Below are 21,663 nucleotides of genomic sequence, written 5' to 3' on the forward strand. Positions count from 1 at the left end.
AGGCAAGAGAAGCACAGAGATGGTTTGCCATTGCTTGCCTCTGTGTAGCAGCTGTGAACTTCCTTGGTGGTCTCCCGTCCAAGTATTAACGAGGACTGACCCTGCTTAGCTTCTGATATCTGACAAGACTGGGCTAGCCTGGGCCATCCAGGTCAGGGCTCTCGCAATTTAAACAAAAATTATGAGGCTTATTTTCCTCAAATATTTTCTCCCACCCCCAAACCTGAAATTCTACATATGTTGGATGGGAAGGGTCATAGTTCAGTTTCTAACAGTTAGAGCAGTTCCTCAGTGGAACAGGTTTCCTCAGGAAGTAGTAAGTGCTCCTTCCCTGGAGGTTTTTAAGCAGAGGCTAGATGGCCATCTGTCAGCAATGCTGATTCTATGAACTTAGGCAGTTCATGAGAGGGAGGGCATCTTGGCCATCTTCTGGGCACTGGGGGTGTGTGTGGGAGGTAGTTGTGAATTTCCTGCATTGTGCACTAGATGATCCTGGTGGACTAGATGATCCTGGTGGTCCCTTCCAACTCTTATGATTCTATGAACAGATATAGAAGAAGAGTTGGTTTTTATATGCCAACTCTGTGCCACTTAAGGGAGACCCAAACTGGCTTACAATCACCTTCCCTTCCCCTCCCCACAACAAACACCCTGTGGGGTAGGTGAGGCTGAGAGAGCTCTAGCAGAGCTGTAACTTGCCTAAGGTCACACAGCTGGCTTCGTGTGTAGGAGCGGGGAAACAAATCCAGTTCACCAGATTAGCCTCCGCTGTTCATGTGGAGGAGTGGGGATTCAAACCTGGTTCTCCAGATCAGAGTCCACCACTCTATGTGGTGTTTCAAGAGAACCTATTCCATGTAAGTTCTGAGAAGGTATGAGCTTCCTTGTAGGCTTGTTTATTTACCAAGCAACTAACCCTGTGTAAACCAAGACGGTCTATTTTCCCTCTGAAATGTGTGAGGTTAAGCCGATAAAATGCACGTGTCTACTGTTGGAGATGGTGGGTGGGGGAAACTATCAAAATTTGGCCACGGTATGAATCATAGAGTTGGAAGGGACCACCAGACTCTGTTCTAGACTTTTTGTAGTCGCTTTAACAGTTGCATTAATCCATCAATTAACATTTCTGTGGAGGCTGGGAGGGGGAGAAGACATTACATGCTAACACTTCGAAGCAAATGTTCTAAAGAATAAAAGCGTTCTTTGTGCCTGGGTCACTGTTTTAGCAAGAGGTCTGTTATTCAGTGCTTCCACTGCAGGGATTTCTGTGTTGCGTCTGAGATCTGCACAGGTGTTTGTTTTGTTTTAGAGCTCCAATTTGCCATGGTCACCAGAGTGTATTTTGTACTGAATTTTGAATTGTCTTTGGAAAGCCACTAGATGGCGTACATATTCTTGAATTGCAGCATCACTCAGGCTGACTTCTGACTTTCACCTGACTGGAGGCAGGACTAATTGTACTCCAAGCCCAGCAGGCCTGCTTGAGCTCCATACATTGAACAGTACTTCTAGTAACCGTCTCCGACAGTTTCTCATAGCTATCCAAACCCTTCCGATCACAATAAGAATCTGTACCGTTTTAAAGAACATCAATCTGCATTTCTTTCCTGATTTAAAATAATTTTCAGCTGAAGACTTTATTGCTGCTTCAGGGGCACCGGAACTTTGGGGCATGTTCCAAATCAAAGTGGAAAATAAAGCTGTTGCCTACATGTGCAGAACTTAAAATGGGGCTGAAAGTTATCTGAAGCTGATTTATGTGCTTCTAATAATACTCATGTATCAGCCTTTCTCAAAACACACACATGTACAGGCACAAATGACATGTGACAGAGTTTCGGCTGTGATGTTTAACCTTGAAAAGGGAGGGAGGATGACCAGGACTGAGATTGTGATACTGGAGAAAAGAGGAGGGGTTAATCTTCTTCCCCGACTGAAAATAAAACTCGGCTGAGTGAGCTATTGCCCCACTAAGGAAAAGCAGTTGATAGGCATTTTGTGGTGGTCTCCCCCCCCCCTTTAGTTGGACTAAAAGGGGGGTTGTTGATTGGGGGAAGTGCAGGTGAAAGAGGCCGCCTCCGTAGCCCTAATTTAAATGTCTCTTTCTCCGCACTGCTTTTTAGAGCCAAAGTACATATTTGGAGATTCACAGTGCATTCCTAAGGCAGGGGGCTGAAAGTTCTCTGGAGGCAGCGTGAGTGGCCTTAGCACAGAATAAGAGGCACTTACGCTGGCAGCGAGAACCGTTCCCTGAGCGCTGCGGAGCTGCATGCCACTCCAACGAGGACGCCAGCTCTCCAGGACCTAAATCCCGGAAGAGAAATGCAGTGCTGGCATGGGAGGGGTGTTCCCGGGGCATCCTGCAGTGCTGGCATGGGAGGGGTGTTCCTGGGGCATTCCCAGAGAAGGAGCTGATGGTATTCACTTCCAAAGCCCCTCCAGCTCGGGAACACCCCCTCCAGCAACAGTGTTGCTGCGCCAGGTTTTTCCTGGTGCAGCATCACTGTTTTCAATAGGGCTATTTCCCCCATTTTCTGTGTTTCCTGTTTTTTTTTTAAAGGTGTTTTTAGGCCTTGCAGTGGCTGGGAAACATATTTAGTACTGATCAACCAGTTTCTCTATTCAAGATCTGCTGGTGCTAAAGATATACAAGGATGTTAACAGTGCCCTTAAAAACTGTTTTAACCAGGATGGATATAGTACAATTATATAACTTTCATTGGTCTCCCTTGTCCCCTGAACCATTTAATTACTTATGGGATGGAAGTGTTTGGTTTTGGAGGAAAAAATGCTGTTAGCTACCTTGAGTGGGATATAAATATAAACAACAGAACCAATATCTACTGTCTGCTAGTAAATCTGTAGCAACCAAAGCAGCCAATTTCAGATCCATTTAAAGAAATCTGCTGGGTTTGCTCATAAGAATGAAAGCTGAGAAATATTTGCAAACCTTGGGTCAATCAAATCCTCAGAGAGAAAAGGGCTGAAAGATAACAGGGGGTTCTAAAAGTAATAATTTATGAAAAGGAAGTACAGAAAAGGCCAAGCAATGATGTTAATCCTAAAGCCCCCTTATTTTGGATCAGTCTTGCTTAAACTATGTTTGAAAGAGGCTGATAGCAGCAACTCTCTTGCAAGATCATTCCTGCTTTGTAAAACCAGGCATGCGATCGTTTGGTGGTGGTAGAAAGTGCCAATGCCGTCAAGTCACAGCTAACTTATAATGACCCCATAGGGAATTCAAGGCAAGAGATGAATAGAGGTGGTTTGCCATTGCCTGCCTCTGTGGAGCAGCCCTTTACTTCCTTGTACTGCTTAGCTTCCAAGATCTGACAGGACCAGGCTAGGGTCAGGGCACGCAATACTTTAGGCGTACATTAATTTAGATGAGAGCACTCACCCCAAACTTAGCTCCTCTCCCCAGCTTGATCACTTGTATCATTTTGTCAACTACCAAGGAGAATATAATACAGATCAAGTGAAAAGATGTGATTATCCGGAACCACCCCAAGTTAATAATCATATTGGGATTAAATCCCCAGTGAATTCAGTGGGGATTTTAAATAGGCAGTTAGAATGGGTTCTGAGGGCTCTTAGATTTAAATGTGCAGGACTGCCATTTTCTAGGTAAGCCCACCTGAAGCTGGCCTTATTTGGGTGGGAAAGGGATGTTCAAAGTAGAGCTGGAAGTCATACCAAAGTGGTCTTTCCATGAGGTGTGAGTGGTTAAACACAGGTCTCCGCTGCATTTGTATAAAGGACAGCTAACAAAGTAAGCCAAGTCATTTGAGGGAGCGATGCTTACCGAACTGCTTTCTGAATCAAATTATAGTGAATGCATGTATGACCCATATACAGGGTACACTTGCATGCCCTTCAGACATACATTGAGCAATTCTCATGTTACGTTCAATGCATGTACAGCAAAATGTGTGATGAAACCCCACATTTATCCAGGTATTGGTCCCCCATTTCATTTGTCAAGTGAACACTTATTGGCTCTTTTTTAGAAACAGGTGTAAGCACGTACATGCATGTATGAGTGTAGAGTTCACCGTGTAACATCTGGACAGGGCTTGCGTGCAGCTTGTAGCACTGGTTTAATCATTGAATTAATGATCTGGGGCTGCCCCTGCCTGAAACTGACTCTTTTCAGGAACAAAGTTGGGATGTGGATCTTGATAGCCCACTGAGTGGAGAATTCAGTCCTCGAGTTTGATATCCTTGTTCTGAAGCATGACGAGAGATACTTCTGTATTGCTTTTTAGTATTTACAGTGTGTAAATAAGCTCCCACTTGTCCTTGATTGCGGAAGAAGGTCCTTGATCGCAGAAGAGCGCATCCTCCAGGATAAGAACAAAGGACTTGAAAACCAGACAAAAATACAGCAAGAGCTGCAAACAGGAGTTGCTATGAGGGGTGTTGGTCTTCATCCCTGGCCCTCCTCGCTAAATTATGCCCAGGACTCGAGTTAAATCCTGTTTATATCTAAAGGGTCATTTGCCCAGTCCTCTTTGTGCTCTGGAAGTTTTTTTGGCATGAGTTCATGTTTGAACACAATGGGGAAGCCTAACGCTCGAGTCGTGTTAGCAAAGGCTATTAGCACAGAAGAAAAACATCCTGTAGCTCAAAAGAGGGGGAATCAAGCGCCCTCCCCCCCTTCAGGGGGCCCTTCATTTGACACAATTGTTTTGTGCTGAAGTCTAGAGCCCGCAGTTCCCCACCAAGCTGCCAAATTCATCACCCTGCCAGCTCCTAAGCCTCCCCTCTCCCGGCACCTTCCACTGGGCCAGCCGCAATAAGGCCTGTATGGGGGTGAGGCCCCATACAGGCCTTACTACAGCTGGCCCAGCAGAAAGCAGGGAGGGCGGGGAAGCGTAGGGGCTGGCAGGGTGATGAATTTGGCAGCTTGGTGGGGAACGGCTAGAGCCGCTAGGAGGCCACCCCCCACGCCCCCAGAGACCCTCTGCGACTGATCTTTGCTGAGTAACCAGGCCCATCGATTTCATGGCAGTGCTGTCTTCGGGAACGTGGGCAAGAGCTTCCCATTGTTGACACCTTCCCAGCCAAGCTAAGCCTTAGAGGCAGGGGCCGGTGCTACCATTAGGCGAACTAGGCGGTGGCCTAGGGCGCAGACATCAGAGGGGTGCAGAACCGGCCTGAGGGGACACCGTTTTAAACAAATTTGTTTTTTTTGGGGGGGGGGGAAATGCAACTGATAACTTATATATATCTTTTATTTTAAGTACCACAACACTGCTATGGAATATAATTAATGAGAATAGAATAATGTATTATTAAACTACGGAGTTTATAAAGAGAATAGAATAATGTATTAGTAGATAATTAGTGCACTGTACATGTATTTCTTTTCTTTGTGTAAGTGTATTATGTTTTTTTTCTTTTTTGTGTTTTTATGTTTTATTATAAAAATAATAAAAAATTTTTTAAAAAGGAATATAATTAATTATAAGGTCTTATAAAAAGTTTTTTTGCTTTTATTTTTTCAACAAGACATCTGTTTTTGAAAACTGGTGCGCAACGGGGAGGGGCCGCAAGAAGTGAGCCTTGCCCAGGGCGCCAAAAATGACCGGCGCCGGCCCTGTTTAGAGGCAACTTCTCTCTTTCAGTTTCGAGCACCCACTCCCCGTTTCCCTTTGCCATCGCCAGCATCGTGCAGGGTTGGTTTTTTTTTTTTTTTTAAACTTTTTAAAAACTTTCCCCCTCCGTCCCCTCACGCGCTGCCCGCGCTTCTTGGGCCTCGCGCGCAAAAGCAGGGCGCGCCTCCCCCTCCCCAGGGGGGGGGGTCGTCCATTCCGGGGCTGAGGACGCCGCAGCCTCGTGGGGCCGGCCGGCTCTTCTCAAGGGCCTGGAGCGCCCCAAGCGGCGCCCCCTCTGGACGGCCCGCGTCGCCTTTCCCTGTCCCCACCACCGCAAGAAACTTTTCCTCGCCGTCGGTGGTGCAGCTGCAGGCGGGGAGGCGGCGGCTCGGTGCGCGCCCCGCTTGGCCCAGCAGCAGCAGCAGCAGGTTGCTGGCCGGCCGCGTGCGCCTCGGGGAGGGGCGTGCTGCGGCCGCTTTGGCCAGCCCAGGGGGAGGCGAGCGCGACCCGCGTCCCTTCCCACCCCGGCCCAGGGGGAGGGGAGAGGGGACGAGCCTCGCATTGTTCCCGTGCTCGGCGGCGGCTCCTCCCGGGCCAGGGGCTCCGCCGCGCCTTTGTTCCCCGCCTGAGCCGCCCGGCCGGCCCTCTCGGCCGCCCCCCTTTTGGGAGCCCAGACGAGCGCGCCGAAAGCCATGGAGGTGACCGTCTCCCAACTCCTGGAGCTCTTCCTGCAGGGCCCCTTGGTGACCTGGGTGAGCGACGCGGACGCGGCTTGGGGAGAAGCGGGGTCGGGGGTGGGAAGCGCGCCCCCCACCCTCTCGTGGAGGGGGGGGCGCACCCGGGTGGCCACCCGCCCAGGAAAATAGATATAGGCGGAGGAAGAAGAAGAGGAAGAGGGGGGGGGGTCGGTCGGAAATCCTGGGGCTGGGCTCATCGAAAGTGCCCCGTGCACCTGGCTGGGAATGGGATTTCGCTAATGGAGTCTACTGGTGCGTTTGGCGTTCAGAGAGGGGCTCTTTTCGGAGGAAGGGTTTGGTTTTTTTCAGAGGCGCTCTCTCGGCATTAGTTGGTAGCAAGCCTGACCGCGCCTCGGTTTACTACATCTCCATGTCGGAAGAGCAGGACCGACCGTGTGCTGTTACAAACGCTCGTGCTCTGTGGGGCCATCCATGAGGATCGCTCCTCGCCTGCTGCAGAAAGGGCTGCCTTACGTTTCAAGGGACGATAGCCTCGTGCGTCGGTCGGCTGTTCTGCCTTGTAAAAGACACACCGGAAACTTGTTCTTAAAAAAAAACAGGCGAGCGGTTGAACTTGGGTAGGATGTTTCTGTTGAGACGAGTATACCGTCGGTCACGCTTTGTAAGAAAAAAGTATGCGAGCGTGTATACGTTTAGAAGCTTGGCTGGAGCTTTGCAGCTCTTGTATGTAGCCTATGCGCACGTGGGGATGAAGATGCAATTGCTGCCCATGTGCAGTCGTCCTGAGGCGCGCGTGCTAGTTTTTACACCTGGCTGAGTAGGAAATTCATTGTGTTATCTTGCTCCTCAGACATCTCATTTGGCATTGAAACCTCGTCGGCAAAGGCTATGTCTGGTATTGTGAAAAGACGACGCTTTGGGTTGCCTGAAGGACAAATAGACCTATTTGTATCCAGAAATGGGGGTGTGTTGTTGGATTTGATGCTTTTATAACTTCTATAGTTTAATGTAAAAACTTTTGATGAAGTGGAAAGAGCAAGTTGATTATGACCAGGATCTGCAGATTCAAAAAAATAAAAAAAACCCCTTGTTTTTGACGCAATGAGTGTATGCAGGACAAAGAAAACAAAATCGCTGTATGGTGTTGTGAAGAGAGAGAGAGTGGCATGTGCTCTTGTTCCCTTGAAGCCTGGCATCATTCGTATGCTTAATGCCCCTGTTGAAATCAGTGAGACTGAAAAATAGCTTCACTTGTGCCCATGAGACAACTAGTCCATTTTTTCCCCACTGAAGTGTTTTTTCCCTACAGCAAAGACTCTGTACATAGTAACCTGTAGCCTCATGGAAAGCAATACAAGCAAGCAAAGTGCCTCATGCTGCACAAGTACGTTAGCCTGGGTATAGCCAGAGGCATTTCTAGCAGGGGAGGAAGTGGGAAAGATTTTGCCAGTAGTAGCTGTATACCATTTGAGCTGATTTTTTTTCTCCTCTGGACACATGAAGCTGCCTTCTACTGAATCACTGTTAGTCCATCACAGTCAGTATTGTCTAAGGCTGGCAGCGGCTCTCCAGGGTCTCAGGCAGAGATCTTTCACATCCCCTGTTGCCTCATCTTTTTAACCAGAGATGCCAGGGTTTGAACCGGAGACCTTCTGCATGCCAACCAGATGCTCTACCACTGAACCATGGCCCCTCCCCTCTGCTTCACAGATATTTAAGCCTGGATGTAACCAAAGTCTCAGGAACCTTTGGGCATGAGCCAAAGGGCCCTTGGTTCTCAGCCTGCTGAATTAGTATCTGCCCATGATTTGTTTGCTTTGTTTGTTGAAACAGTATTATTTTTACTTACTGACTTGAATTATGGACATCTCTTCAAGCCACTTCAGGTCTGTTAGGAAAGGAAAGCTGTATTCTAATATTTGGATTAATGAATGATGTGGTGAACAGCAGGATCAGAGCCTTTTCTGTTGAGGCACTGAGATTCAGGAATTCCCTCCCCTCAGAGTTTCTCTGGTGTTGCTTTTCAGGTGTCAAGCAATAATGTTTTTACTTTTGGATAAATTGTCTCCCCATGCCTTGAAATATTCTACTGTTTCAGTGTTGTGAGTTTGTAGGTTTTATATTTTTATTTGCTGCTTGGCTACTTCTAAGTGTTTTAATTCTTGGTCCATTATGCTGCTTAGGCTTTTTGTTTTCTGTTATTGTATGTGTGTGTTCTGTTGGACAAATTTAACAGTTTAGAGAATATTTTATTTTGACAGTGGGGTATACTTTTTTGATAAATATTTTGATCAGAGAAGGAAAATTTGGCCATTTTATAGTATTGACCATTTTATAGTGCTATAAGCCTTTTTCAAACAATGTGTGTTGACAAGCTTGCAAGGAGAAATTAGATAGTTTGGAAGAATCTGCGGCTTGGTTAGTTGCTATGATGTTAGGAATGGTGGATATTTCTTCTGTAAAAAAACAGTGGCTACCTTCCAGCTTTTCATCCAGTTTTGCTCTTGTGGCGTTTTTGCTGTGTGTGCCAGCTGTCTAAAATAAATTTTCTTTCTGACAGGTGAAGACGTTTGGACCATTAGGAAATGAAAATGGAGAGAAACTCGCAATGTACATGGATCTAGTAGATGGAGTCTTCTTGAACAAAATAATGTTGCAAGTGTGAGTTACAATGAAGAGGGGGCAAAGGGGAAGAAATGTTGTTGGGGCTATTTATTTGTTTGTTTACTTCATTTATAGCCCACTTTTCTTGCTGGGACTCAAGGTGGATTACAAAATATAAAAATCAATTCAAAGAAACAGCTAAGACCTCCAATAAGCAATGCAGTAGGACTAGGAGCACAGAACTGGGAGTGCAAACAAGAAACCAACTTAAGCCTAAGGCATGACATGCCAAAATGCGTAAAGTAGGTTACAAAGGTAGAAGGCAACACTGTAAAAGCAGGGTGATACATACAGTAAGCATGCCAATAGTCTGCGTTGTATTCCCTTAAAACAGTGCCCTCCTGAGCTGTTCCATTATACAACAGTTCTTGAGTTATGTTATGCTTTTGGATTTGGTACAATTGAAGCACTTCTATTGGAAATCAATGCAGTTGACCAGACCCATTTTTTTTGTCTGTGCTATCAACAAAGGTGTTCTCAGCGAATATTAAATATATTTTTGGAAAAAGTAAATACAACATTACTGCCATTTTAAGGGCCTTAAGGGGCAGCACCTAAAAAAGGGGGAGATCCCTTTGTAGAGCACATTCTTCACTTGGCTAAGGTCCCAGGTTCAAATCCTGGTATCTCTGGTTGAAGGATCTTGTGAAGCAGGGGTGGGAAATATCGTTGTCTGAGGCCTTGGAGAGCTGTTGCAGTCAGCATGCTACATCAGGGGTGTCAAACATAAGGCCGGCGGGTCAGATCCGGCCCATTGAGAGCTCTTATCCGGCCCACAAGCCAGCCAAGGCAGCTACCCCTGCCCCCAGTCCCTATCTGGGCTGGCGAGGTATGGCCCGGCCCAACCAAGTGACATTTATATCATATCCTGCCCTCATAACAAATGAGTTCGACGCCCCTGTGCTAAGTACTAGGCTGGATGGATCAGTACAAGCCAACATAATAGACCAAAGAGATGCTTAGGCTCTGCAGTGTGTATGTTTGTGGGATAGGATTTCTCTCTACAATTCACTTTTTAAAAAGAAAAGTATTCTGGGATGGAATAATTGTGTGTAGGGCAACTTTAAAGAATTTAATTGTTCATGTACTGTGACTGTTGGTCTGTTAGGGGGAAAAAGCAAACGGCACATCCAGGTGCAACTTAAACCTGGCAGTTGTGGTGGTGAAGAGTCATGTATAGGTTATAGTGTTACTATGCATTACAGGCACAGATCTCCCTAGAAATTAACCCGAAATGTTCACACAGAAGGGGAGGGAGGAACAGTGGAGCCTGGGGAAATGTTAGCTTGTGCTGTATGAGCTACTTTTTTCTGAGCTCTGTTAAACCTAGCCTGACCACATCCCTTCCTGTTGCTGAGAGTTTGACATGATGAAACGACCTATTTCATGAGATTGGTTGAAATGAAGATGCCTTTTGAGGAGTGGAATATGTCCTTGCCTTCTAGTTTTTAAAGCTGGTTTTTTTTTAAAGGCTTAATGTTGTCTTGCATCTGATGTACGTTTTCACAGCTTTCTGGAGGTGCAGAGTTAGCCAAATGTGAAGCTTGTTTCAAGCTGCTGAGTGAGGCACCTTGACAGAGCTGGTTTTCTTTTTCCTTTTAGGGACTTTGTTCTTCTTTTATAGGCAGCATTGGCGGTGTGCCTAGCTGTGCCTCCAGATCAATGAAATTAAAACCTTTTCTCCAGAAGGGCTGAGCCTGTCTAGCAAGGAACCTGAACCGTGGCATTTGTGTCTGTTCAGCCTAGCCTTGCTGCAAAGGTGGCCTGTGACCGTCCCTCTTTTCGGACTGATTCTTTTATGTAGTTACTGCTTTGCCTGTAAATCAGAGAGGGATTATTCTTTTCCTCTCCCCCTAAACTGGGTTGTCCCCCCCCCCATCTTGTGAAACTTTCAGAAGACAAGAATGAAATGCAGCCTTTTTGGCTTTCAGGCCTGGTGAAGAACTGTCCTTTTAAAGTATTTGGTTCAGTGACGTTTTGTGCTGAACTGTTGCCAAATTTGATAGCTTATTTTGTGGCTTGCTAAGGTCCAGTTGGCATATGACTGCATGTTTCTCTTTCCCATTTATTTCTTTTGTTACTATTTATTTAGTTCCTGTTGTTTGTTTAAACGAATCAGCTCCTCCACCAAACTAGCAGTACTTCAGGCTTATTTGGACTGAGCTTCAGTTTAGTGGCCCCTCATCCAGTCTTTTCTATGTCTAGTTACTGGTTGAGTACATCCATTGCCTTACATTGCCTTACATATTGGGATGAAATGGAGAGAGGATGTTACAGAGTATCTGCATATTTATCTCCTCAGACTGTGGATAACTGGTCAGAAATGTTTTCTTGTAGATGCTAAACAGAATGGGGGGGAGGGGATAATTAAGCCTGGGACTCTTCATTCATTACAGGTGTAAACTACCTTACCAAAACTAGGGAGATTGTCAATTACAGCCATTGTCTCTGTACTTTCCTGCATTTTGCATCATTAAATCTCATCCTGAATTTCATGGTCCTAGGACCCTGCCACTTTTTTTCCTTTCTAGCCCCCTCTATAAACGTCTGCCTAGTGACTACACACATTTTATGAAGCTGGCTATGATCCTTGAAAGCTCATGGCAGAATAAAATCTTGTTAGTCTTTAGGGTGTCACTAGACTGTAGTTTATTTTTGTGGAAATGGGTCATCAACATAGAAAAGAGCTGAAAGCATATGTGTTAAATTGTCTGAATGCTTTTATATGTCCCCCCCCCCCCTTACCAGTCTTAAGTCTGTTATTGTCCTGTTCAACAGCCCTGGTGGAATGAAAATCTCATTGTCACACCTCAGTGATGTCTTGAGGAATGGGCTTAGATGATTATGGTTCCCTGTAACTCAGCTGATGTTAAAATGCAGCGTAACTGTGTGCTCAGCTGTGATATGAGGAAAGCAATATAATTTTTATTGATTTCCTGGTATCGTTTCAAGCTGCGTGCAAATATTCCCCATTCATCCTTCCTCATCTTCCCTTCCCTGCCTTTAAAGTGGAAATAACATGAATGTGCCTCACAGGACTGTTTTGAGGATAAGATGCTATAGAAACTATTAACAGTCTTAGGGTTGGGCTTAAAAAAGACTTACAGGGTTCAGCAGTGTTTTCTCTGGCCCTTATTTTTGATCATCCACACAACAACACTGAGAGCAGCTGTTGGTTCCCATTTAACAGAAATGGATGGGTGGAAAGATCCTAATGGTAAGAGAATGACGCCCCTTGGCGAGGTCTGCAGTTGTATAGGTCTGTGGCGTCGAGCAGGTTTTAAGCTCACACTTTCTCACCTTGAAAGATTATAGTTGATTTATGAAGCATGTATAAATATTTTATGTTTATAATCTTCACTCAATAAATTGTGCATAATATGATTTTTGTATGTTGTGGCTGTAGCCTAGTGGTCAGTCAACTTGACTGCCTTTCTGAAGATTTTGTGGGTTGGAGTGACATGTTTCCATGTTTAGTTGCATAGTTGTTCGTAGTTCTTCTGACTGTAAAAAGGTTAAAGGTAATGGTAAAAGCCAACATGGTGCAGTGGTTAAGAGTGTCAGACTAGAGAACTGTGTTAAAATCCCTACTCTGCCAGGAAGTTCGCTGGGTGACCTTGGGCTAGTCAAACTGTCTTAGCCTGACTTACCTCATAGAGTTGTTGAGAGGATGTAATGGAAGAGGTGGAGAATAATGTGTGCTGCCCAGGGAACCTTGGAGGAACGTTGGAATCAAATATAATAAATAGTAAGGTAACTAATCCATTTGAAAGGGAATTCTAGAGCAGGTAGACAGAGGACTGTCTTGTCTTATGTAGGCTTCTGATACTATATTAATTGAAGTCTAGTAGCTCTGGTGGTATTGGACAGACTTTTTCTCATGTAACAGCAAATTCGATGTTAGTATGGTTTTAAAAATAATGCTGGCAGCATTTCTCCCCCCCCCCCTCCTGAGTTAAGGAACATGTTTGAGTATGTTGGTCTCTTACAGTCAGTTTAGAGAGCTATTTTAATCTCATCGATCTAACCTGCTAGAATCACGTTTCCTGTTCAAGAACTATTTTTGTCCAGTTCACTTTTGGTAGCTGGGCGAGGGCAGGGCAGATAGTCTTGTGGGCTGTTTGGGCAGTGTTGTGAATTGTAGTTGGGTAAGAATTATAAAGAGCCTAATGGTAGCTTTGTGCACAAGGCAGGACATTCCTGTAGGTTCCCCAACTGGGCTGATACTCTAAGCAGACCCTTCTGGTGGTGGAAAGTGCTGTCCACTCACAGCCAACTTATAGTGACCTTGTAGGATATTCAAGGCAAGGGACGTTGAGAGGTGGTTTACCTCTGCATAGCAACCGTAGACTTTGATTAATGTCTCCCATCTAAATACTAAGATCTGATGAGATCAGGCTAGCCTGGGCCATCCGGGTCAGGGCAAGCTAGTCCTTTGTTTTTTATTGTAAATGGTTATGTTCTCAGCTTGGATGGACTAGGTGGGTATAGCACAGGGGGGTTGTTGGCCATGACTTGCACATATGTTTGAGCTTAGGAGAGAGGAATTATTGGCAAATTTTATAAATAAATGCTTAAATGTGATTTATCTAGTAAATAAGGCTTCTGAACTCATAGTGAATTCAGAGCTGGAACTATACCTCCAGTCTAGTGTATCTTGCCTATCATTGTCACAGAAATAAAACTGAAGGCCTGTGTGGTGTCGTGGTTAGTGTGTTGGACTAGGATCTGGGAGCTACAGGTTTGAATCCTCACTCTGCCATGGAAGCTTTCAGGGTCACCTTGGGCCCTGCTCAGCCTAACCTTTTTCACAGGGTTGTTGTGAGGATAAAATTTGGGGGAAAGGTGGGTGTAAATTAAATAATTAAATTTAGATAACCGCCAATGTTTTAATTAAGTATGTATACCCATGCCATGTTAATATACAAACTTTGAACAGTGGTTTGGATCCCATGAACAAGTTCTGTGCCACTTCCTCTCAAACTTCCATTTGCACAACATCAGTGCTTTTCTGTGGGCTCTTGCACAAATGGACGTTTTGGAGGAAGAAGAAGCATGCCTCATAGGTGAGACTATCTAGCGCGTATGGAACGTTTGTTGGATCCAGGTAAATCTCTTTATAACACTTTTTAGATTGACAGGTTTTGAGTGTGATTCTTATAGCCTATAATAATTCATTTGAAGCCATGTTGCTGTATCTTAATCAACCAATACAAAATAATTGGAATTAGCAGTTTCTTTTGCATATATTCCCCTCCTTTTCCCAAGGTGCATGCCTTGACTGTTAAGAATGATTAATTGGGTTCTGTCTCTCTGTGAACCCCATGGATCTTCTTTACTCAGTAGCGGGGGCCACGCATAATTTCTTTAAGCCCCAATGCAACTTCATAACATGTGCTCACTTACAGTCCCATTCCATCCATACCAGCTCTTGAACCATGGAAGAAAATAGAAATGTTTATTTCTGAAACAGAAGTCCAGTGGCACCTTAAAAAATAACAACATTTATTTCAATATGAGCTTTTGTGAGTCAGAGCTCACTTCTTCGGATATGTGGAAAGAAAATCCTTTGGGGAATACTTATGGAGAAAACTATAGAAAGGGGGAGGAGGAGTTGAGGTAGAGATTTGGTGTGAATTTCTAAAATGACATATAGACCCTGGTGAAAGGGTTTCAGCCCTGCCTCTGTAAAGTGTACCTATTTCTTTCCACATGTGGCTTTGCTAACTGATCCATAAGACCAAAGCTTACTGTTTAATCTTCTTTGTCAGCACTTTCTTCACCCGCAGTCGGCAATTCACACCCATGCAATAAAAACTAAAACTCTTCTCGTGGCCCACATGTACTTTGGTAAACAAGCCCCGTGGTGCAGAGTGTTAAGCTGCAGTACTTCAGTCTAAAGCTCTGCTCACGACCTGAGTTCGATCAGGTAGCCGGCTCAAGGTTGACTCAGCCTTCCATCCTTCTGAGGTTGGTAAAATGAGTACCCAACTTGCTGGGGGTAAAGGGAAGATGACTGGGAAGGCACTGGCAAACCACCCCGCAAACAAAGTCTGCCTTGGAAACGTCGGGATGTGACATCCCCCCCATGGGTCAGGAATGACCCGGTGCTTGCACAGGGGACCTTTACTTTTTAAACAAGTTCTCACATTACTGGTGACCACTTTACTTTTATGCCTTGGAATTTCAAAGGAACAGAGGGAGGTCCTGAAAAAATGCACTCTGTGAGACAATTCGGAAAAGTGGTGTCTGTTCTCTTAAATGATTTGTTATCATATGTTAAGATGAAGCACTGTCCCAACAATTGTTGTGCATGGTATAATGCTTAAAGTATTGGCTTATGACTAGGAGGACTCAGGATCAAGTCATGTTTGAATGATGTTGGGTGGAAAATGAGGGAAATAAAATATGCTGTCCATGCAGACCCTCTTCCTCCACCAAAGCTGAGGTGAAATATATCAGTATAAACCTCCTGTTTTAAAACAAACCCACCATTTCAATTCCATGTTCGGCCTTAAAGGTTACTATAGTTGCCTTGGCCAGTCAATTTCTCTCAGCCTGACCTTCCTCACAGTGTTGTTGTGAGGGGAGGATCATAAATGCCACCTTCAGCTGCTTAGAGGAAGAGCAGAAGTGACGTCACCCCATGGGTCAGGTGTGACCTGGTCCTTGCACAGGGGACTTTTACTTTACCTTTTATAGTAATATGGAGAGTGTGAGCTTGGAGAAGTCATTCTCCTGTTCATCCCCAAACTGATAACCAATTGAGTCAGGACAACAAAAAGAGAATACTATTTTACACACTGTGTAATTTATCCACAGTTGATTGTCATAATGAGAATGGGCCACTGGCTCGTTTAGCTTGAAGAAGAAGAAGGTATTAAAATCTTTTCAATTCCCTTCTCTGCTGCTGCATGTCTGGCAATTTTCTCTTTTGTTTCAGCTGTCGGGCTAAGATCTTCCTGAAACTTTCTTCTTATGTGTGCCTCTGTGGGTGCTCTGGTTTTCATAGTGTTTCTGGCTTAGTGTTTATTTGATGGCGTGCTGCTTTAATGAGTGGTTTTAAGTTTTTATTATTAAGTATTTTTATTGGATGTGACCTTGGAGGCCTACAGCTGAGGCTGGGTGAGAAAAGGTTTAAGTAAAGTTTATCCAAATTCATGGAGGATTAGGCATATCGTTAAAAAGGGGTGTTCAGAGACAGAATGTCTTTCCTACTGGGAAAGGGCTGTCATTCCATCGGTCTCCATTAGAGATCTTGGGGAGAATGGCTACTGTTGTAGAAGGATCTTTGATCTGAGCCAGTAAGACTATCCTTATATAGTGCTTTTCAAAGAGTCCTTGGGCACATATTCACCCAATTAAGACTGAGCAGAAGAACAGCTGGCAACCTGGTGCCTGTAAGACAATATACTATTCTTCCCGTGTCTCTGTCAGTATCTGTATTTAATATTTTATAAACAGCCTCTCAGGTGTCACACTTGAAAAGCTGCACTTATTGTTTTTACAACTCCCTCCTCCTCACTTCATATGTTGGCCCTATTGGGGGGGAAATGGACATGATTGGTTAACTTGTTTACATTTTGTTTTAGGTATTTGGAACCAATTTTTCTCCCCCAAGCTCACATCATTCTCCTCGCCTCCATTTTGTCCTCACAACAATCCTAGAGGGTAGATTGAAGTTGAGTGTGTGTGATTAGTCCAAGGTTACCCGCCAAGCTTCCATGGCAGAGTGGGAACTGGAACCTCAGTTTCCCAGATTCTGATCTGACACTTTAACATCTGTGGAACCACTGAGATGGTTAATGCAAAATAAATGCTGGTGAAAAAGCATGAGACGATATAAAGCATGCACACCCATTCTTAGGTCCCTTTTATATAGACTCTGTAACCCACTTTGCCTCTGAATGGATTTTTTACGGTTTCATAGCCTTGAAAGAAAACACTGTCCTCTTGCAGTTAACGAGATTTTAATCCAGGTTTCCCAAAACCTGTTTTATCCCAATTTGGGGGGTGGGATTGGATTTTAAAATATCACCCCCCTCTTCTCTTTTGCTTCCTCCCACACTTGCACAAGATGTATGAGTGGAATGGCCGTGGCAGTGATTTCTGAGAGCTGATTATGCCCTTTGGATGTTTTGGCTAATATTTCTTTGAGTGAAATTCTGTACGAGCATTTATTTCACAGAAGAATAGCCAGTGATGGCCATGCTGGACCTTATGCAATAAGGATAGCGGGAGACTATTTTTTGTATTTATTTACTTTATAGCCTGCCTTTCTCACTGTGACTCAAAGCAGATTACACAGTGGTAAAACTGTTCTCAAATATCACAAAGCATCCAGCATTGAATGCAATGGGACTGGGGTCACAAATATTAGAAATATGCACAGTCAAAAATGCATCAAACATGAAATGTCATAATGCAAAAAAGAATGGAGTTACAAGAGTAGCAAGTAATGCAGTAAGATAATTATTGAACTCTGGCTATTGATAATAAGACTGGGATGCTGTGAGGTCACCAGTTGCCCATAACCAAACAAGTTTTTAGTTGCCAAAGACCTAACAGTCATGAAGCCAGAAGAACACAGTCATGTGAACCCCACTTCAAAGAAACTCTCTTGTGTTTTGATATAGCAAAATATGGCCTATTTTCTGCTGTTCCATAAGACCTCTGATATATCGATAAGACCTCTGATAATATCTGCCACATAATTAAAAAACAAAAAGGGAAAGATAAGAAGCTTATATCTTGAAAGCGTTTGGAACCGTTGCCTACTTTAAATGTAATTTAGTTTCTAGTGCGGTAGAACGTGGCTTGGAACTGTCCCCTGGGGAGTGCTGGAGTTCCTTGGACCTTAACAGAAACCTTCCTTCATCTGAATAAAGGTTGCTGAAACACTCTTGTTCTTTCTGCTTTGTGCAGCCACAGAAGTGAGCTGGATTTAACCAAGGGTGGCCAGGGTTTCCTGCTTGGGTTATGCCCTCAAATATTCCCCAGAATCTGCTGCATTCCACGGCAGACCTTCAGAAGTTCCTTGGCACTTGAGTTTTATTTTATTATTCTTAGGTTGTATCTTTCTTCCAAGTGCCTTTGAACTATGCCCTGAGTAGCTGTGGAAAGGGTTTCCTGACACAGACAGTTTGAAAATTATTCTAACAAAATAGTATACGCACCTGTTTGAAAGGTTATCTAAGACTGTGCAGGGATTGGTGCAATAAAAGCTATTATCTTACCTATTTGGTATTTCGGTTAATCTTGATGTTTTTAGCACAAAGGTTAGACATGAGGCTGTTTTTCCATCACGTTCCTCCCAGCGCATTACAATGATGTGATTATGTGCCATAGAAAATCAGCCATCGGAAGTCGCTAATCTTTCATTGCTGTAGTACAACAGCAGGTGCCAGACAACCCAAAACAGGACTCTTTTCCTTTCTTTTTTTTCCTGACTTGGAACACTGAGCTAACAGGCACTGGTTCTGCTTAATGGCCAGTGTAGTTCCATAGTATCCAAGCAGTCACATTTCTGAATTTCTTGTTTAGTTATTTCACCAAGTTTGGGCTCTTTATCTTCGCTTAATAATCATGTGCAGTCAAGTTGCAAATGACTTATGGCAACCCCAGGACCCACAGGGTTTTCGAGACAAGAGATGAGCAGAGATGGTTTTGCCACTGGTTGCCTGTGCGTAGCAACCCTGGACTTCCTTGGTGGTCTCCCATCCAAACACTAACTAGGGCCAACCCTGCTTATCTTCCAAGTTCTGATGAGACCACCCTGACACAGTCCCAAAATATAAGAACATAAGAAAAGCCCTGCTGGATCAGACCAAGGTCCATCAAGTCCAGCAGTCTGTTCACACAGTGGCCAACCAGGTGCCACTGGGAAGCCCCCAAACAAGACGACTCCAGCAGCACCATCCTGCCTGTGTTCACCCAATATAATCGGCATGCTCCTCTGATCCTGGAGAGAATAGGTATGCATCATGACTAGTATCCATTTTAACTAGTAACCATGAATACCCCTCTCCTCCATGAACATGCCCACTCCCCTCTTAAAGCCTTCCAAGTTGGCAGCCATCACCACATCCTGGAGCAGGGAGTTCCACAATTTAACTATGCATTGTGTGAAAAAATACTTCCTTTTATCTGTTTTGAATCTCTCACCCTCCAGGTTCAGCAGATGACCCGCGTTCTAGTCTTATGAGAGAGAGAGAAAAGCTTCTCCCTGTCCACTCTCTCCAAACCATGTATAATTTTATAGATCTCTATCATGTCTCACCTTATCAACGTGATATGCTTCTAAATTGAATTTTTTTTGTTTTTTTACTAGGGTCATATACTTTCCTTCTGCTTGAGTTGTTTACTCCTCCATTGAGGAGCACGTTCATCCAGTACATTCTGCCCATGCAGATCCCTGTGTTCGGCTTGAGTGCATGATGCCTGGTGCCACGGGAACATGATGCCATTGGTGCCACAATGGATGACCACACTTTACAAGAGGGAGGAAAATCCAAGCCAAGGATTTGGGACAAGTTCCAGTGATTCCTTTTCACTAAGCAAAGGAGTCTACTTTCCATCAGAGGAAAGTTCCTCTGTTAGCTGAATTCACTTTTTGGATCCATTCCTTTAAAAAGGAGGTCCAAATATTTGAAAGCTATTTGAAAATTGACATAAAATATATAGTCTACAGTAGGGCTGTCAAAAAAAAAAATTCGGTACAGTTCGGATTCGGCCGAATTTGACCCTTGTGGGTTCGGTACGTGCCGAAGTCCGAACTCCCCCGCTTCGGATTCCCGGTAATTCGGGGGGATCCGGAGTTCGGGGGAAAATTCGGCCCCCGCGCGCCTTCAGAGGGATTCCCTGAAGGCGCACGGGGGCCCTTTAAATTGATCTGAGCCTCCCAGCTGGGAGGCGCAGATCAGTTTAAAGGGCAGCCCGCCCCCCTTCAGCGGAGCCCGCTGAAGGGGGGCGGGCTGTCATTTAAACTGCCCTTTAAACTCATCTGCGCCTCCCGGCCAAGAGGCGCAGATGAGTTTAAAGGGCGGCCCGCCCCCCTTCAGCGGAGCCTTCCGGCCGGGAGGCACAGATGAGTTTAAATGACAGCCCGCCCCCCTTCAGCGGGCTCCGCTGGAGAGGCGCGGGCTGTCATTTAAACTCATCTGCGCTTCCCAGCTGGGAGGCTCAGATGAGTTTAAAGGGCAGCCCGCCCCCCTTCAGCGGGCTCCGCTGGAGAGGCTCGGGCTGCCCTTTAAACTGATCTGAGCCTCCCAGCTGGGAGGCCCAGATCAGTTTAAAGGGCAGCCCACGCCTTTCAGCGGGCTCCCCTGAAGGGGGGCCGAATTTATTCGCGAACTCCCGAACTCGCTGAATTCGCCCCCCCCCCGGTTGCCCGCCAGGTTTGAGTTCGGATCCGTCCGAACAGAAAATCACCGAATCAGGGGAAATTCGGTTGATTTTCAGTTCGGACCGAACCGAATTGACAGCCCTAGTCTACAGGGCATGAGGCTAGATGTTAAATCTGCCATAGGCTGTGTTCCCATGTGCTTGTGAGTTCAGTTTCTATTTTGTATTTCAGGGTATTGGGTAATAGGCAGCTGAAAGGAAGGAGGGTTCTGTATTGTCCAGGGCATGTTTTTTGTCTATAGAGCTTCTGAAGAAGGCAAAACTTCCCAGGGATAGCTTGTCCCACCAAGATGTTGCCAGGAGTGATATTTATATAAGACATTTTTGTACCTCGCTTTTCTCATTATGCAATCAGGACCCAAAGTGGGTGACAATAAATAGAATCCAAAAATACTAATTTATTAAAACAGATAATTAAAAGCAGGTCATTTTTAAATAACTAAAGCAACATTTTCCTTCTGGTTGGGCCAAGAAGCAGAATACGGAAGCTGCCTTTTAGTAGATAATTGGTCCGTCAAAGTCAGTGCTACTCTGACTGGCAGCAGCTTTCTAAATTCTTGTGTTAGAAATGCCAGGCCACCAGAGTTTTATCATAGAGTTTTGGGGATGGCCGATGCACTTCTGTTACATCTGGGTTTGGGGCAAATGTGATGTCATGTGTCACACAATGTCATTTCATTGCCCCTCCCCCACTTTGCTACCATGCCTCATCTTCCTCTGTTCCCTTCATTCATGCACATCCTCACACCCCCGTCTAGGAAGGGGGTGAGCTCCCCCCTTACTGGCAGTCTTCAAGCAGCTGCTGGACCACTTGTCAGGGATGCTTTAGGCTGATCCTGCATTGAGCAAGAGGTTGGACTAGATGGCCTGTATAGCTCCTTCCAAATCTAGGATTCAAAGCATGCTGCAAGTTAACAGCAAAAAAGAAAAGAAAACGTAACCCACAATGGAATCTTTAAATGAAAGTTAAGCCCTGTAATATGGGGGTGGAAGCAGTGTGGTTTGGGTTTTTTAAGCTCCTAAAACTTATGTTAGTGAGAGATGCTGACCTGGCTTCCTGCCTGCTGGCCCTACTTCCACAATTCGCCTGTGCATCCCAACCAAATCCTTTATTGTTCAACTGGACTCTAATATCAGAACTAAGCTGAAGTGGGCAAAAGATGGCCAGTAGAAGGAGGTTTAGCATCCCCTGCCCACATATCTCCTTGGCATTTTATATGGATATAAATCTATAATCTTGTCTTAATTATGTGTGTGTGTGTGTGTGTGTATATATATACTTTTTTATCAAATAAGTA

General features: G+C 44.9%; 1 protein-coding gene across 1 annotated transcript in view; it reads left to right on the top strand.

Moving 5' to 3' along the window:
• Window positions 1–6,292: 6,292 nt before the first annotated feature.
• The window catches only part of CCDC88C (coiled-coil domain containing 88C), a 133,196-nt gene continuing 117,825 nt past the window's right edge, over window positions 6,293–21,663 (top strand). Inside the window, exons 1-2 of the mRNA XM_056851343.1 lie at window positions 6,293–6,352; window positions 8,859–8,959. Coding sequence (XP_056707321.1) covers window positions 6,293–6,352; window positions 8,859–8,959 — 161 coding nt within the window. The remainder of the gene's footprint in view (window positions 6,353–8,858; window positions 8,960–21,663) is intronic.

The sequence above is a fragment of the Euleptes europaea genome, chromosome 6 (assembly GCF_029931775.1).
Source record: "Euleptes europaea isolate rEulEur1 chromosome 6, rEulEur1.hap1, whole genome shotgun sequence".
Lineage (NCBI taxonomy): Eukaryota > Metazoa > Chordata > Lepidosauria > Squamata > Sphaerodactylidae > Euleptes > Euleptes europaea.